The sequence below is a fragment of the Oncorhynchus gorbuscha genome, linkage group LG04, assembly GCF_021184085.1.
Source record: "Oncorhynchus gorbuscha isolate QuinsamMale2020 ecotype Even-year linkage group LG04, OgorEven_v1.0, whole genome shotgun sequence".
In the NCBI taxonomy this organism is placed as follows: domain Eukaryota; kingdom Metazoa; phylum Chordata; class Actinopteri; order Salmoniformes; family Salmonidae; genus Oncorhynchus; species Oncorhynchus gorbuscha.
Window position 1 is genome coordinate 63,620,973 of NC_060176.1, and position 18,174 is coordinate 63,639,146.

The window sequence follows — 18,174 nt, forward strand, 5'->3', positions numbered from 1 at the left end:
TGTCATTTGAACAAATTCTTCTGAAACAAATTCTGAACGTTTTTAGGCTACTATATGGCAAACAGCTTGCTCCTCCAAAGGTTATGTAGGCTTAGGGCTAATTAAAGCATTATTGATTCAATGTTAATTCATGGAGGCTACACATTTGTAGGCTACTGCAGCCTATAAATTTACGTTTAGTTTAACATAATCGTTAGTCGTTTTGGATTGCCTAATTGGTGGGATAATGAATAAATCTAATAATCAATACTTTAATGCAGATTTCCCAATTAGAAATATGACTATTGTGACAAGACTAAGAACTTTTATTTACGACACTGATGTGAAAGGAACCTCCAGCAACAGATGTCCAGATACAATTCTCGGGTAGTTTAAAATTTCACAAGAATTGCGTTTGGACAATCAACCGCGAGGGCTCAAAGTATGTCTCTCCAAACTCATAGCTCTCATTGTTCAAAACAGTTCTTAATTCAACCATTTGCATTGATTATATAAATTGTCTTTGAATCTGTAAAACATATAGGCCTATAGAAAACATGGAGACACTATCATTGACTGTCATTCCAATCATGCACCTGACTCACCAAGGATCATCTAATTGAGGGGTAAAATATAATCAGTTGCAGGCTACAGGAACCTCATTAATTAAGTTAATCTCGATATTTGTAAATTAAACTAATAAAGTTGAACAATTAGTAGGCCTGTTTACTTATGTAGCAAAACTTTTGTTATTCTACTTAAAACATGTTATTATAACCCAGCAGGTCTAGTAACATGCACATTTCATATAAAACAAATATATGTTATTTTCTATACTCTGATATTTGATAGCTACCAACGGCTGGCTACCAATTACCCGAAGATGTTAAGTCGACGAAGGCCCTCAAAAGATGATTCGATTTCCCATTCAAAAGCATCCACAGCACTGAAATAACTTTTCTTAATTCAATGTCATAATAAGCCTACATGAAAAGATGGTTGATTATTTTGGTGTTTGTTCTAAGCATCAGCATCAGAAGAAACGCACACTTTGGAACGAGGCGTTCTTTAAACTCCATTCCGCCTGCGTTTCGCCATATATGTACCTGTAAGACGCATCTTCTTACACATATAGTTTCCATATCGTTATAGAGCAGAACACAGGCAATTGAACTAGAATTCAAATTCTTCCAATCATACAAATATGATGGTTATATTATTATTTTGCAAACGTTATAAGGTGACAACGCAGAACATTACTGATGCGAGAAAGTCCAAAGGAAAATGGTTAAAACCCGAGTGCACCTGCTCCTCTGCGGTCCCAATCATAATGTCTTGTATACTCCAGCTTCTGGAAAAATCATAGGACGCGAAAAGAAAAGGTTATATGAGTCAACTCGTGGCGCTCCTTCAACTGGCCATTACTTGATAGGACGACTGCATGGGAATGGCACTGCGCGCTCCCTATTCTGTTATCCAAAAGCTTTTCTTGAGCTCCACTAACAATAACGGTGTTACGGAGATGGACGGCGGAGGGAGTGGGGATGGTCTTCGCTTGGTACTGAATTTGAATAACACCACGGGTTGATTAATGTCCATTGTGCTGAATAAGTAATGATTCTCCTAGCACACACAAGCCAGCAGCTGCGAATGAAGGACCAGCAACCTTTTAAAGATACAACAGTCCTATTTTGCCTATCCAGGGCAATCACAATCAAAACACTGTTATCCTTGCAAAACGTATATTGTTAATAGACGAAATGACGTGTCCTCTCCCTCACTTGTTTCAGAAAAACTAACCAGAGGTATTCATACAATTTAGCCTAGGAGGCCCTGACCAGGTACTAACAAGTCACCTTGTTTGTTCATTAGTATATTTAAAATGATTAATGAATGGCATTTGGCAATTGTTTTGGTTGTTAATAATAATTATATAATAATTAGTAGAGCCTTTATCAGACCATACGAGAAATACTATAATTAGGCTACGGGGGAATAAAAGCTTGTGTAGTTTAGGCCTATGCCTAATTTCTCAAATTTCTCAAGTAGTTCTTGGGAAAATCTTCAAGACAGACCACAAATCGCAAGGGTGATGAGATGCTTATGGTTCTAAAATTGTGACCTCATTCTGATGATACAAATTTACCAGAAACTGTCCAGGCGCTCAGAAGATCTGCAACTATTCTCACTACTACTATTCTTCTAGTTTCCCGAATAAAACAGATTTTTCAACTGGCAATTCGATCGAATGGGTAGAATAATTTGATATACGTTCGATTTCTTTATCACTTCCCTTCGAATATCCATCGCATGCTGTCGAGGTAGGTAAACCAAGCCAAAAGGGCATGCTACTTGCGCTTCACACTCTGATGCTTTAGGCCTATAGTTTGGGTTTATAGGCTATACCTCTCTGATAAATTATTAAACAGTGACCGCCTTCGGGGTTGGGCTCTCCTTTCCCCTTTAAAGGCACCTCAGTTGGTTTAATCAGTTAACATTTCCTTTGCTGGGAACATCTTCTCACTTTCGAAGCTCATTTGCTTCTTAAAAGGCCTGCCCGCTGCTTCCTTTTCACCGCCATGTCAGAATAATTTAGTGCAGGAGGCCGCAGATCACTGGAGATTATGGCTAAAGAGAGGGAAAGGACGCGTTAAAGCGAGTGAGGACTTCTGTGATTCACTCAACCCATTCAGTTCATTGGAGAGAAAGAAAATACATTATGAACCCACTTATGGAAGTCATAGAATAAAAATATCTGCATTGGGAAGAAATATAATTATATTTCTCAGATAAGCATGCAAGTTTTCTGCTGTAGTTTTTAGCACATCATGGAAATCTACGTTTCTTTGAGCTGATAAATTGGTCTCCTTGGGTTTTGTGACAGCAAAAAACCTATCCTGTATTAACAGAATCCTATGGTAATATGCAGGTAAATTTCATTTAATTAATTTCCAGTTTAAGAGATTGACTCTCCTTTCACACCTTTTTTTGTTAATGTCCTGTAGTCAACATTGGCATTTCAAAAGTTCCAATGATAGCTGATGCTTCCAAGTTTGTCACCACCAGTCCCCACTACATGGAACACACTTAAGGGCACTCTTTCCCCAGTGCAGATTTGAATAGGCCTAGCCCATTTTTCAAGGTCTGAATGTAATATTTAGGCTGTAGGAAGCGTTTTCGTAAACCTTCAAAGCTTAGGATAGGCCCAAACGTTCGTCCCTTTTATTGGAAATATATTCTCTTTACGTTCCCTTACTTTCGCTGAAGTTCATCCTGTTTTGTAGGCCTACAACAGATGCTGTAATAATGTACAAACCTGGCCCATGATCTGTTCGTCTCAGTGTAGCCTAACTCATCAAGTTATCACATCTACAGTGTCTTTTCTGCGACCGACTGTGTTAATTTGTTGATATAAGGAGAAACCTTCAGACATTAGTTGAATGTGTTAACACGTTTAGTCTCCAAGCGTCTCTGTGCGTCAGTAAAACTAGGGAATCGTCTTGTTTTCACTTCTCTTGTCATATTCGCCTCTCTCTGGACTTAAAACAGCATGCCAATGCTGCACAGTTGCTAGGTGACAAGGGTATAGGGGCCACAATAAGCTAGGTGAGGTTGGCTGGCTGTGACATATGGCATCCCAAAACGGAATCCTCAATATAAGGCCCTGCACTAAACCATTAGGCTTAGCTTCACAGTCCTATCCCAAGGAGTGGGAAGACAGACAGTATCCTTCTTGATAATTACAAAGGACATTGTTGAGAAAGTTCATCTTTACTTTTACAAGCAGTCAATTTAATCCAGATTCCTGTACTGATCATGTCCATATTGAGTTCTTATTGTTCCCAGGTCAGTGTTGGGAAGCTACTCTGAAAATATAGTTTACCAAGCTACCAATTACTTCACACTGAAAGAAGTTAAGCTACATTAAAGCTACCCTTAAGAAAAATACTCTGTGAAGAACTATCATATGTAAATATGAAATGTCATAGACTACAAATTGCAGGAACAGATCACTTTTGCGTTGAAGCTAGAAAACTGTTGACCACGCCTTTGTTATGGTCAAAAGCTGAGGGATAGGCCTGGAGAAATGTAATGACTCCCAAATTCATAAACAGACCTATGAATGCAAGGACTGACCTTCCATTATATCAAAATTATAGTTTTAACCATGTTTTCAGGCTATACAGTGTTTGTTTATATTTCCATTGTTTACAAACATTGGTGTAAAACAAGCTTATATTTGGGGTTCTGACAGTTGAACTAAGCTCATGAGGCATTTATACATAATAACTTGTAATTTATTAGTCCAAAAATGGATCTAACAACTAAGTATTTCAGCTTTAACAGAATGTATAATTTAGTCTATTAAAAACAAAAACAATGTTTTAAGTGACAATTATGCTGGTCTGATGTCAAAAAATAATATACATTCTTGCCTACTTCACCCATATTTTATTTTTTCAAAGAACATGAGTGTGTAGTTCCAGTAGTTATAGCTACACCACTACATGGCAAAAAAAAAGCTATTAACTCCATAAAACACTGCCTAGAGTTAAACTACCACTAAGCTACTGCAACATGTAATTCAATTACTAGATGAACTACATGTTGTTCACTACTCCCCATCACTGTCTATTGGGGATCATGGTGAATAACGAATCCACTTTAAACTCACCTCAACCTAAAGAAATTTCTGAGGGTCCACAATTGGTATCGGGAATGCAGTTTGTGTGTGTGTGTGTGTCCATCCCCCCTCTCTGCCTTTTTGTGTATCCCTGGTCTTAGCACATCTGTGTGCTTAGGGGAAGACCTCCCACTGCGCTTTGGGCTAGTGAAGCTTAGCCTATAGCAGCTGAGGAGGGGAAACCATTCCTGAATACATTTGCCTACTGTCCAGCCTTATGAGTGACCTCTGACCTTTCAGAGAAAAGTTATTGAGGACACCACTGCACTCTCCCAGGCTGACCACTCAGAGGGGCTGGGAAAGTGCCCTGGTGGGGGAGGGGCTGGCTGAAGGGGGGGTCACACAAGAGAAAGTGAACGGCGGGGTAGAGAGGTGGGGGTCTGTCATGAGTGGAGAGATTCCCTTCGAGTCCTATTCCCCACATCTACAAGTGTGGCCCTGATGCTTTGTTGTGACTCTGAGCTAGGTCCAAACAGAAGGCTTCAAACAGCACTATCCTACAATGTTTGTCCACCATTCTTTTCTCTCCCTCCCTTTCTTTCACCCTGCATCGTTATATATTAGGCCCATATACTTATGGGTTTTCCTTTCTCTCACTGTGTCTTTACCTACTTTTTATATGCTCTTTTCTCAGTTTTTGTGAGCTCCGATATTCACTGTGATGAGAATGCTACACTTCTTGACCAATTGCTACTTCTCATTAAAAACACTCGTTGATGAAGCATGGTTATAGGCTGAGAATTAAAGGATGGAATCAATATGTTGAACCAGTAAATACAGCAAAGAGAATGAGCTTAAAAGTTGTGAGGCACTTGGAAGCTTTCAAGAGTGGCTACAACACGAGTGGAGCAGGTTCTGTTATCAGGAAACCCACTGGTAATACCTCAGTTCATTCACCACTAGTTACATTTTTTCTCAATGCTATTGGTATGATGGTTTTATTGTTTAATCATTCTTATATCATGTCTTGGTCACTCCTTGGACCTTTTACATAATTGTAGATTAGGCCAAAAAAACAAAGAATGCATACTATTCTAGGAGATATGCAATGATTATCTTATGCATATCTACACTTTAATATTTGAAATGCAGTGTGCTTACTTTGTATTCATTTCACATACATCCCAAACCAGATAATAAATAAAGTCCCAATAAATAAAAACATGTTCACACGTTCATGTTTCTGTAAGAGGCAGATGTGTTTTAGTAGCAGCAGCAAAGCTACTATCCCAGAGTGCCGTCATAGCTTCACTGGCTCTGTCAAAGTCTCTGGTCAGTCTCATGTCTGGCAGGTTGTGTCGTTTGCTGGAGATATTGAGCAAACCCTCCGTTTCCCAGTCTGTAATGCCGGTCTGCCTCCTGGTGGCAACAGTGGGGACTGCACATCCTCATCAGTGAGCTGGGAGAGGAGAATGTCCACACTCTGCTCTAGAACCCCGCTGAGAATCTTCTGCTCCTCCTGAGAGAAGCGCCCCAGAACATGCCGGTTCACTAATGTTTCACCCGATGGTCTGCCAATCCCAACACGGAGTCTGGGCATCACCTGGAGGGCACAGGATAGAAAAGTACTATTCTATCTTGAGAAATAAATGTGTATTTTTACCCTGAGAAATAAATGTGTATTTTTACCCTGCTCTCACCCCCCTCCCCCCTTTGACAAACATGACATTGCTCTGGACTGTATAACACTTTCCCCAAATTTGTCAAAGGGAAACGTCATCTCTCTTCACTCAATTCCTCCTAATGTGGGAAGGGAGAGTATTTGTCTGTGTGGAAGTCTACTTACATCTGTCTGCAGACACTCAACACAGGACCGCACACCATTGTGACCCCTGTCAATCAACAACATATAGAAGGAGCACAAAGTTGTGAGGATCACGTTGTCAGATAGCATCATTAGTAATGCCGATAACTGGCAGGGAATCAACTCACCTGGCGCTCCCTCCTTGCTTCATAGCAAGCTTCCCAAGGGGCTTGTCCAAGTCGTCATGAACCAGGAGGATGTGCTCAGGCTTGATGCTGTATTTGACCGCTTGATCCAAGGTCATGAAAACAAAACAATATCATGAACAATTCATTTACAGTAGGAATAGCTCACTTTTGTCATAATTCCTCTGACAGTCAAAACTGAAAATTCATAAAATGTCAAAAGACATCAAGAAGACACAAGAATCCTCACCTGCTTTGGCCACGGATACACCGTTTATGTTCATCAGTAGTCGTGGTCGGAGAAGCACAATTTGGGTGTCCTGGATGTCAGATACGATGACCTCACCGGAAACGTGCCTATCACCATGCCAGCTTTCAGCTAACCTCAGCCGGGCAGCAAGTGCTTCCAGCACAGCCATGCCCACACTGTGGCGCCAACCGTTCATTCCAGGGTTGCCCAGTCCCACAATCTGCACAAGGACAAGAAACACTTATTTTCCATCTTTGCATATGATATTTCTCTAAACGCCACTGGAGAGTGCAGTGATCTCCTCCCACAAGAATGGACTGATTTGTGTACATTTTGCCACACATTTGACCTGATATGAGGGTATTAACTAACAATAATAAAAAAATCCTATATACAGGGGATACCGGTACAGAGTCAATGTGCCAATGTGCGGGGGCACCGGTGTCGAGGTAATTATGTACATGTAGGTAGAGTTATTAAAGTGGCTATGCATAGATAGTAATAGAGTAGCAGCAGCGTGGGGGGCAATGCAAATAGCCATTTGATTAGCTGTTCAGGAGTCTTATGGCTTGGGGGTAGAAGCTGTTTTAGAAGCCTCTTGGACCTAGACTTGGCACTCCAGTACCGATTGCTGTGCGGTAGCAAGATCTGAAGGCCGACTGCGAGCCAGGCCTAATTGCCCAATATCAGTGCTAATGCTCTTGTGGCTGAATGGAAGCAGGTCCCTGCAGCAATGTTCCAACATCTAGTGGAAAGCCTTCCCAGAAGAGTGGAGGCTGTCAAATACACTATATATACAAAAGTATGTGGACAGGTGTATAAAATCGAGCACACAGCCATGCAATCACCATAGACATACATTGGCAGTAGAATGGCCTTACCGAAGAACTCAGTGACTCATTGTGGCACAGTCATAGGATGCCACCTGGCACGTCAGTTCAACAAATTTCTGCCCTGCTTGAGCTGCTCCGGTCAACTGTAAGTGCTGTTATTGTGAAGTGGAAATGTGTAGGAGCTACAGCTGTTCAGCAGCGAAGTAGTAGCCACACAAGCTCACAGAACAGCACTGTCGAGTGCTAAAGCGTGTAGTGTGTAAAAATGCATAGTGCCAACTGTAAAGTTTGGTGGAGGAGGAATAATGGTCTGGGGCTGTTTTTCATGGTTCGGGCTAGGCCCCTTAGTTCCAGTGAAGGGAAATCTTAATGCTACAGCATACAATGAACGACATTCTAGATAATTCTGTGATTCCAACTTTGTGGTAACAGTTTGGGGAAGGCCCTTTCCTGTTTCAGCATGACAATGCCCCCGTGCACAAAGCGAGGTCCATACAGAAATGGTTTGTTGAGATCTGTGTGGAAGAACTTGACTGGTCTGCACAGAGCCCTGACCTGCAGCTGAAGGTGGCACAACCAGTTATTGAGTGTAAGGGGGCAATTACTTTTTCACACAGGGGCGACAGGTAGCCTAGTGGTTAGAGCGTTGGGCCAGTAACCGAAAGGTTACTAGATTGAATGCACGAGCTGACAAGGTAAAAATCTGTCGTTCTGCCCCTGAACAAGGCAGTTAACCCACTGTTCCTAGGCAGTCATTGTAAATAAGAATTTGTTCTTAACTAACTTGCCTAGTTAAATGTAAAGGTAGTGATACCTAGTAGGCTAAGGCAGGGTTTCCCAAACTCAGTCCTGGGCCCCCCCCCCCCTGGGTGCACGTTTTGTTTTTTTCCCTAGCACTACACAGCTGATAGTGGGGGGGCAGGACCGAGTAGGGTTAAGGTACCTAACGTCTCCTCTTGCCAACTCACCTACAGCGCGCCACAGCCAGAGTGGTTCTACACCTCCTGTGGACTGGGTGAGAGGTGGGTTGTCTGCATCTGGCCAGGATTATTGTTATATCCAATGAGTGGACGGACCCACGCTTTTATAGGCTTTGCCTGGGGACCAAAAAGGATGTCATAATGGCATTGACATGATCTATTTACTTTACAATAGAAACAGTGTTCTGGTTCTTTGGCCAACCCAATACACCCTGGTAGAAGAAAAAAAAAATCACTCGGGGATTTAACTAGTCTCGTCATGACAAAATATAGCCCAGTTTTCTCAAACTCAACTCTGGACCTCGAAGCCAGTTCCACTGCTTTAAAAAAAATGGTTCCTCTCTAATCAGGATCTAGACCTGGGACACTATATGGGTGCAATTAATTATCCGGATTTCAAAGGAGACTACGTGAATCAGGCCTTCATGGTTGAATTGCTGCAAAGAAACTACTACTAAATGACACAAATAATAAGAAGAGACTTGCTTGGGCCAAGAAACACGAGCAATGGACATTCATCTGGTGGTCTGATTTGTCCAAATCTGAGATTTTTGGATCCAACCTCTGTGTCTTTGTGAGACAGAGTAGGTGAACGTATTGTCTGCATGTGTGGTTCCCACTGTGAAGCATGGAGGAGGAGGTGTGATGGTACTTTACTGGTGACACGGTCTGTGATTTATTTAGAATTCAAGGCACACTTATCCAGCATGGTTACCACAGCATTCTGCAGTGATATGCCATCCTAATCATTTGTTTTTCAACAGGACAATGACCCAAAACCCACCTCCAGGCTGTGTAAGGGCTATTTGACCAAGAAGGAGAGTGATGGAGTGCTGCATCAGATTAAGAAATACTAGTTCATATTTTGACTAGGTAAGCCACTACATGTCATTTCCATTTAGATAAATTGTAATAATAATTTTAGCAAATATTTATAAACAGTTAATAATGCGATGTTTGCAAACTGTAGGCTAATGTGAACAACATCATGTACAGCATCTGATGCGACCTACTGACACACTGTCTGCTGTGGTACTACATTGTCGCCTACAACGTTACGAGCATTGTTACGTTATTATATTGTAGTGATGGGTTGCTATGCCAACAGCAACATTGTAACGAGTAGTAGGCCTACGATTATTACATATCAAACTCTGTGAGCAAGACAAGTGGTTGCAGTGCACTAGACCAGAAGACATTTGTGCAGCAATGTCTTTCCTGAATATTTCACTTACCAGCCTCCGACGAGCATTTGTGTGGACTCCTGCTCCAATGTCCATTATTGGTGCAAAGGGTTCAGTGAGCAACACTCGGTTTATCAGTTTCGATAAAAGTCGTCTCATTGTAACAAAGTTCAACAGCGTCTTGAAAAACTGTGACACACAATACCAAAGTTTACCAGCAACAGTGACGTGTCTCATGAGTGCAAAAAAAGGAACGGCATAAACACTTGAAGCTCCATACCTTCATTGTTGTGTTAATAGACCTTCAAAATCTCCGATTATATAATGTACTCCTGATATTTCACTTCAGTTATAAACAAACCTATTTGAAATGTGTATCGCTTTCGATTTATTAATACAATTGTGAAAACAAAATAAGAAACGTTGGAAAATAGTAAATATTTTACTGAACTAGACCTGCCATGCAACTTCGACATTAGTCAAAGAGACTGGTGGCCAGAAAAGTGAGAGGGTTCAATTGTGACCGACGTCTGGTCTTTTTAAGCGTACCGCCACCTAGCTAGGAGGTTTATACATGCACGTAATACACGCCTACACGCTCAAGGAAAATGCACAGTGTAATAGTGATTTTTTTTTACCTTTCAGCCTTGTGTAATTTTATGTACTGGAATTATATTTCACTTCTAGGCCATTGAAACAAATGATGATGATGATGATGCCTACGTGAGGTAAATCAAAAAAAGTTCAACAAAATGTTGCACCAAAATCATATTTTTTTGTCTGGAAAATGCTTTTCTTGATCACACAACTAAATTGACTGGCTCTTTTATCTGAATATGAAGTTCCATCAGTTTATTGATGACAAGGTATTGTGACACAAGGGTTATAATTTGTTCAGGTTGTGTCTGGAGGGATAGACCACGTGCACATTGGAGTTCTCACATCTAGAGTTTTTCTGTCTCAGGGGTCTGTCTCAACGGGGTAGCAGGGTATGGCATCAGGGACAGGCTGGCATCTCTCCACCACAGCATTGATCTCCCCCATTTTCACACCATCATAAGTCCCTGTGATGGTGGTCCAGTGGGTGTCTCCGTTATGGTAGGTGCGGCTCAGCCTACCCGTGAAGGGGATGTCGGCGGTCATCTTCCTGCCCTCCATCTGCACGGCACAGGAGTGGTTGGGAGGGACCAGCAGCACCACAGAGATGGAGTGGCTGATAGACTCCACCATGGTGGTTCCCTCTGAGAAGCTCACCGTCTGCTCCTTGGTGAAGTCCACGGTGCCTGGGCTGATAATGGGCACCTTGGCCGTCATGGTGGTGGAGCTGTTGTGGCTCTCCCTGCCGATGTCCCAGGTCTTCTCCACACTGCTGGTCTTCTCCAGCAAGACCTTCTTCTCCACACTGCTGCACTCCAGGTTGGTGACCCTGACAAACTGCATGGCCTCAGGAGGGTGGTTGAACAACTCGATCTGGTCGATGGCGTACTCCACGTGAGAGATGTGCTGGCTGTAGGTGTCCCTGTTGATGGCCAGGACCTGGTATCTCTTGTACCAGTACTCATCGCCCTCCCAAGGCAGGAAGAAGGCTTTATGTTGGGTCACAACCTTTCCCAGACCGTATTTGTTCTTACCAACGTATATCTCAACACCTTGGCAGGTCTTGACAGCATGTTGGGGGACAGCACCGTATTCCTCCTCGATCCACTCCACAAACTCAAAGTTGTCCACATTGACCAGGACTTCGAACTTGGAGGATGAATGCTCCTTGTCAGCGTAGGGGTACTGGCAGAAACTGCCTTTGCTTGCGGTATAGAAGCCAGCTTCGCAGTTGACTTTGCAGATGTAGTCATGTCGTTCGGTGTAACCGTTGTAGATGCCCACAGCACCATTAGGGAGGGACCCTTCCCATTGAACCCATTTAAGGTTGGCGTTCTCCCCATACATAAACAGGGAATCGGGGAACTGGGGCTCTAGATCTGAGGTCTCTGTCAGTGTGGATGGACTGTGGATGTCCAGATCAGGGACCACATCTTCCAGCAGAGGGTTGAGCCAGGGCTCTGTGATGAGGTACAGAAAGCAAAGGTCATAGGTTGCAATGGAGTATCTTTTCTGGATTTGAAATCTAACGTATTTGGATTCATTCACTCATTATTGATGAGTTAGTTAAGAAGCTGAGAATAAAAATGGGGCTTCTAGAGAAAAAGGTCCTGCCTCTCGCTAAATAGTAGAAAGCAGATTATTCGGTCGACATTCCTATTGGTTCTAGACTATGGCAACATTATCTATTTGAGCGCAACTGCCACTTCATTAAAGCCATTAGATGCAGTTTAGCACAGCTCACTGAGCTATATTACCAGTGGCAATTTTAGTAGTCATCACTGTATTCTCTACCAGAAAGTTGGTTGGTCCTCTTTGATGTCACGTAGGTTGACACATTGCTATGTTTTCATTTATAAAGCCCTTTTACAAAAAGTCCCACTCTACAGAACATCTTTACTAATCTTTAGACATACGAGTTACCACACCCGGGATGGTTAACTCTGGAAATGTCTTTGGTCTCTACTGAGTTAGATAAATCAGCTACTAGTTTTCTTGCAGCTTATTTGTGGAACAATCTTCAACATGTTCTTAAATTTGATGTTTTTGTGCCTCTTTTGCATTTATATTTTGTATTTATATTGATGCATTTTGCATTTATATTGATGTGTGTATTTTCTGTAATTTATGTAATTTAGAGCTCATCTGTAAAATAGACTTTGGTCTCAGTATGACTCCCTGATAAAATAAAGGTGAAATAAATCAAATAAATACAATACTTTAGTTTGGTAGAGAATATTCAGACAAAATGTTTACACTCTGAGACCCAATTGAAAGTTTTTGATCAATGTTTGTGTAATAGGCTGTAATACAGGGGAGAGTGGTGGGAGGAGCTATAGCAGGACAAGCTCATTGTAATGCCTGGAATGGAATTAATGGAACAGAGTCTAACATGTGTAGTTTCCAAATGTTTGATACCGTTCCACTTATTCCATTCCAGCCATTAAACTGAGCCTGTCCTCTTATAGCTCCTCCCCCCAGCCGCCTCTGGTGTAATATAATCAGACTCACTGCTTGGTGCATCCTGCCCCTCCTCCAGCTGAGAGGTGTAGAGCAGGGGGTCAGAGAGGAAGACTGGGCTGCAGAGCTGCAGCACTGCCAGGATGACCAGGAAAGTCAGCCTCATCTAGCAACAAGCGTGCGCGCACACACACACACACACACACACACACACACACACACACACACACACACACACACACACACACACACACACACACACACACACACACACACACACACACACACACACACACACACACACACACACACACACACACACACACACACACACACACACACACACATCAGTTTACCTATCTCAGATGACATTAGCAGAGTGCTACCCTGTGCATTTTTAACATTCACCACCTTCAATCTGGAAAATGCTCAGTGTTCCTTGTAGCTGGCATTTCCATATAAATAGCCATGCGTTCTCCCATCTACAGTATTTCAAACACTTCATTGAATATACTTAAGTATATTGCTGATGGACTGAATACATTAAGATGCTCATTTGTAGGTCTTGCCTATTATTTACTAAAGAGAATTGGCTTCTGAAATCACAACAAAACTGCCTCTCCAGGTTAGTAAACAAATCCAACATTTGAAATGGCATTGATTGTTTTATGTTCCAGATGTACAATACAGTAAATCCTGATATTAGTATTCAGCACAGAGCTAACAGTAATAGAAGATGTTATACACATAGGTTGATGTAAAGAAGCTGTGTTACCTTGACAGGTTCCTCCTCCAGTGGCATGATCTGCAGCCCTTTGCTACGTTTTAAACCTCCCTGCAGGATAATTGCGCCCAATAAAGTAGCCAGTGCTACAGTGAGTGGCCCCATGCCCATTGGTCTAGTACTCTTACTATATAAGAGTCCTCTGCTGCTGCTTCCGCCCCATTACTTTTGGTGTACAGTGCTTATTGTTTAGTGATTCAAAAAGTAAAGTGAAGGACACTGCACTAAACAGATACAACTAGAGAAAAAACATTCAAGAGGGAGCTGGACAACATGCCAACGTGCCACAAAGGACAAGGGGCAGCTACGCAAGGAGAGACAACACCAAAAAGGCTCAACCACCACTCACCCCTCACCCCTACCCACACTGCACCAACATATGTGGCTGCCGGATCGGCCTCTACAGCCACCTGAAGACCCACAAATAGAAGACCTCATTGAGGACAGTCACACTCGACTCGAGTGATCGCCGATGATGATGATAATAATAATTTGACTATGTCGTTTTGGTGCTCTTGCAGTGGTTGTGTAAGTAATGCTTGAGAGGATACCTTTCTACCCCATTACAGCAGTCAATATGAGCTTTTATATCACTGGACAGGATCTACCAGGAATCATGTACAATATCTAAGAACAAAATCACATTGCATAAGAATGGCTTTGGTATTGTGATGCAAGTGAGGTTGTTCTTGGTAAGCAAAGACAAAGAACCCAGTGGTAATATCCTTTAGAGTCCTCCGTTATCGATTATTTCAGAGACTGTCGCCATTATCACAATAACTATTACCTCGCAGCAACACAGAGATAATAATGTTGACCCTGTCCGGATGAAGGCCAAAAACGTGGAATTGCTCTGATTGGTAAAACCTACTGATGATCACAAGGGTCAAGGCCATCTCTTATAAGTCCTTGAACAGATAGCTATTATCAATTCCATTATCATGGTAGATTGAAAAGACTCAATGTTCCTTTGCAGATAATAAAATAGGACAGACAGTGTAAGGGCCTTTACATTGATAGAATATGTCTTTGATCATTCATTATCACCGCACTTGTCAACACATTTACATCAATTACACATGAACTGCTCTTCTGGGACAATAAAGATTTATTGAAAGAAATGATGCTATTATACTCACAACTAAATAGTGCTTCCTAATCAAATTATGGAAAGGACATGTTTTGTGCTGTGTCTGTGTGTCATTTCACAGGACTGGAGGTCACTGAGATAAGGCTGAGATAAGGCTGTCTGATATTTCAGGACAGTCTGCGCAGTTCTAGAACCTTTTTTATCTCTGTTAGCTTAATCAGGTTAATAGTCCTCATCTTATCTTCAATATATCTGTTCTTCCCTACTGGTAAGATGATGGGATGAACAACAACAAGAAAAGTGCACAACAACAAGAAGCTCCTGAACTATGTCCAATGTGGATTATTTTGTCAGCGTGTAGATTGTCATAGTGGGATGTTGACTGTAAAGGGCGAGAGAGAAAGAGAGACAGAGACAGAGGGAGGGAGGAGAGAGAGAGAGAGAGAGAGAGAGAGAGAGAGAGAGACAGAGACAGAGGGAGAGAGAGAGAGAGAGAGAGAGAGAGAGAGAGAGAGACAGAGACAGATTTATCTTGTGTCCTTTAACTATTTGTACATATATATATATATATATATATATATGTACAAATAGTTAAAGTTATATATGTACAAATAGTTAAAGGACACAAGATAAATCTGTCTCTGTCTCTCTCTCTCTCTCTCTCCTCTCTCTCTCTCTCTCTCTCTCTCTCTCTCCCTCTGTCTCTGTCTCTCTCTCTCGCCCTTTACAGTCAATATGACATTTGTAATGTCTTTACTGTTTTGAAACTTCTGTATGTGTAATGTTTACTGTTCATTTTGTTGTTTTTCACCTTATATATTCACTTTGTATGTTGTCTACCTCACTTGCTTTGGCAATGTTAACACATATTTCCCATGCCAATAAAGCCCTTGAATTGAAAATTGAATTGAATTGACAGAGGGGGAGACAGAGGGAGAGAGAGAGAGATAGAGGGAGAGAGAGAGAGACAGAGAGAGACAGAGGGAGAGAGAGAGAGAGACAGAGGAAGAGAGAGAGAGAGAGAGAGAGAGAGAGAGAGAGAGAGAGAGAGAGAGAGAGAGAGAGAGAGAGAGAGAGAGAGAGAGAGAGAGAGAGAGAGAGAGAGAGACAGAGACAGAGACAGAGGGACAGAGACAGAGGGAGAGGGAGAGACAGAGAGAGAGAGAGAGAGAGAGAGAGAGAGAGAGAGAGAGAGAGAGAGAGAGAGAGAGAGAGACAGAGAGAGAGAGAGAGAGAGAGAGACAGAGGGAGAGAGACAGCGAGAGAGAGAGAGAGAGAGAGAGAGAGAGAGAGAGAGAGAGAGAGAGAGAGAGAGAGAGAGAGAGAGAGAGAGAGAGAGAGAGAGAGAGAGAGAGAGGAGAGAGAGAGAGAGAGAGAGAGAGAGAGAGAGAGAGAGAGAGAGAGAGAGAGAGAGAGAGAGAGAGAGAGAGAGAGAGAGAGAGAGAGAGAGAGAGAGAGAGAGAGAGAGAGAGAGAGAGAGAGAGAGAGAGAGAGAGAGAGAGAGAGAAAGAAAGAACGCATAAAAGAGAGAGAGAGAAAGACTGGCTTACATTTCAGATGATTATAATAATGAAACAATAATACAAATGAAAAGAAGAGAAAGTGACACCTCCACATTCCTCCTCTTTCTTCTACCATGCCAGTCCATGACAGCCCTGAGAGAGTTAGAGTGAGTGTTGTCATTTATGAGTGTCATAAAGGAGCTATATAAGCCTGGAGAACCAACAGGTTCACTGCTCCCTGGGGGGACACTGTGAGGGTGTGTGCATTTAGGTCACTATTTCACTATTTGAAATTATACAGTGTGTTGCTGTTCAATGGAGCCTACATCAAAACTGGCAGAAACAATAAGGAATGGGAGTTTGACAGCAATGTCATGTTGAGTTAATGTAAATTTGTGTAACATTATAGTTATAACTATAGTCCTTGAATGTTTCCTAATATTCCTCCTTTCCCTGGTCTTTCTCAGATGAAGCTGCCGGTCTTGGTGGTCGTCTCACTGCTGCACCTGGGACAGTCCTGTGCCCAGGCTGCAGACCCCCCTCCACGCAGCCTCCGGGACATACTGTAGTGAGGAAGAGCTCCCTGAGACGGAAGGGTAAATTAAACTACATTTGTATACTTCTCTAATTTGATATACTCCTTTAATTCAGTCAATCCCTGCTTTTGACCTCTTAGAAAGGAAAACAGAAAACATTCAAAAGGTCATTCAATGCAAGTTGTTTCAACGCAACAAAAGTAGGTGCATATTGTGACACTGTTTTATTCTATCTTCTAGTGTCCCTCTTGAACCCAGTACTGAAAGGTAGGGTCCCCCCCACTGAACAGTATAGGTCCAGTCCAGGCCCCACTGACCCCTCTTGAGTTTGAGGACCAACAGAAGCCTGCTCCATTCATGTTCCGGGACAATGTCAGGGGGTGGCAGGTAGCCTAGTGGTTAGAGTGTTGGACCAGGAACTGAAAGGTTGCTAGATCGAAATCCCGAGCTGACAAGGTCAAAGTCAGTTGTTCTGCCCCTAAACAAGGCCGTTGACCCACTGTTCCTAGGCTGTCATTGAAAATAAGAATTTGTTCTTAACTGACTTGCCTAGTTAAATAAATGTAAAATATTATTTAATATAGCTCAACTTGCAGTGGCTGAGCTGGAATGGTTCTCTCCTCACTGTAGCTGTGGGCATCTACAACAGCTACACCGAACGCACAGACTACATCTGCAAATATAACTGCGAAGTCGGCTTCTACACAAGGGGCCTTACTGCCAATACCCCTAATGTGACAGAGAGTACTACGTTCCAGATCCTGACCAACAGGGACCACTTTAAATATGTGGAGTGAAAAGAGGACTCACCTGGCTCGGTGCCCAAAGACTCAGTCAGAACGTGCCCTGGAGTGGGCATCTACATGGAGAAGAACAAGTATGGCTTGGGGAGGTGGTCCCTCAGTTCGAGGCCTTCTTCCCGCCCTGGGAGGGTGATGAGTGCTGGTACAAGAGCTACCAGGTCCTGACCATCAACAGGGACGGCTACAGCCAGCACATCTCCTACGTCAAGTACGGCATCGATGAGGTGGAAATATTCCACTACCCCCCCGAGACCATGCACATTTCCGTTATCACCAACAACGAGTGCCAGATGGTGGTGAAGACGGTGACCATCTCCAAAATGTCGGAGGTGAAGAGCACCTGGAACATCGGACGAACCACCATTCTGGGCATCACCACCGGCATCACAGCCAAGATACCCCCTGACTGGCTCCGGGAGGGTGGAGTTCAGTGTGGAGAAGACCCTACAGTTCAACAGGGGCACCACTATGATGGAAGCCCACAGCCACTCTGTATCTGTGGAGCTCAACATAACACCCAACCACTCCTGTAACGTGTACATGGAAGGCCGCAAGTTCACCAC

At 42.7% G+C, this 18,174-nt stretch overlaps 2 protein-coding genes across 4 annotated transcripts; both read right to left on the reverse strand.

Moving 5' to 3' along the window:
* Nucleotides 1-5,690: 5,690 nt before the first annotated feature.
* On the reverse strand, nucleotides 5,691-10,418 carry ptrh1 (peptidyl-tRNA hydrolase 1 homolog). Of its 3 annotated transcripts, XM_046347715.1 has the most exons (6): nucleotides 10,120-10,418; nucleotides 9,891-10,028; nucleotides 6,843-7,062; nucleotides 6,596-6,695; nucleotides 6,450-6,495; nucleotides 5,691-6,206 (listed from the first exon to the last, which is right to left on the reverse strand). In XM_046347715.1, the coding sequence occupies exons 1-6, from the start codon at nucleotides 10,123-10,125 to the stop codon at nucleotides 5,943-5,945; spliced, it is 774 nt and encodes a 257-aa protein (XP_046203671.1). In that variant the 5' UTR covers nucleotides 10,126-10,418; the 3' UTR covers nucleotides 5,691-5,942. The 3 variants fall into 3 exon arrangements, with proteins under 3 accessions (XP_046203671.1, XP_046203672.1, XP_046203670.1); XM_046347716.1 differs by lacking the exon at nucleotides 9,891-10,028; XM_046347714.1 differs by having other exon boundaries at nucleotides 9,891-10,418.
* Nucleotides 10,419-10,592: 174 nt separating this feature from the next.
* Nucleotides 10,593-13,806, reverse strand: LOC124034469 (natterin-3-like). Its single transcript, XM_046347712.1, has 3 exons — nucleotides 13,672-13,806; nucleotides 12,948-13,062; nucleotides 10,593-11,896 (listed from the first exon to the last, which is right to left on the reverse strand). Exons 1-3 carry the CDS (start codon nucleotides 13,789-13,791, stop codon nucleotides 10,800-10,802), a joined length of 1,332 nt encoding a protein of 443 aa, XP_046203668.1. The 5' UTR covers nucleotides 13,792-13,806; the 3' UTR covers nucleotides 10,593-10,799.
* Between the last annotated feature and the right edge of the window lie 4,368 nt (nucleotides 13,807-18,174).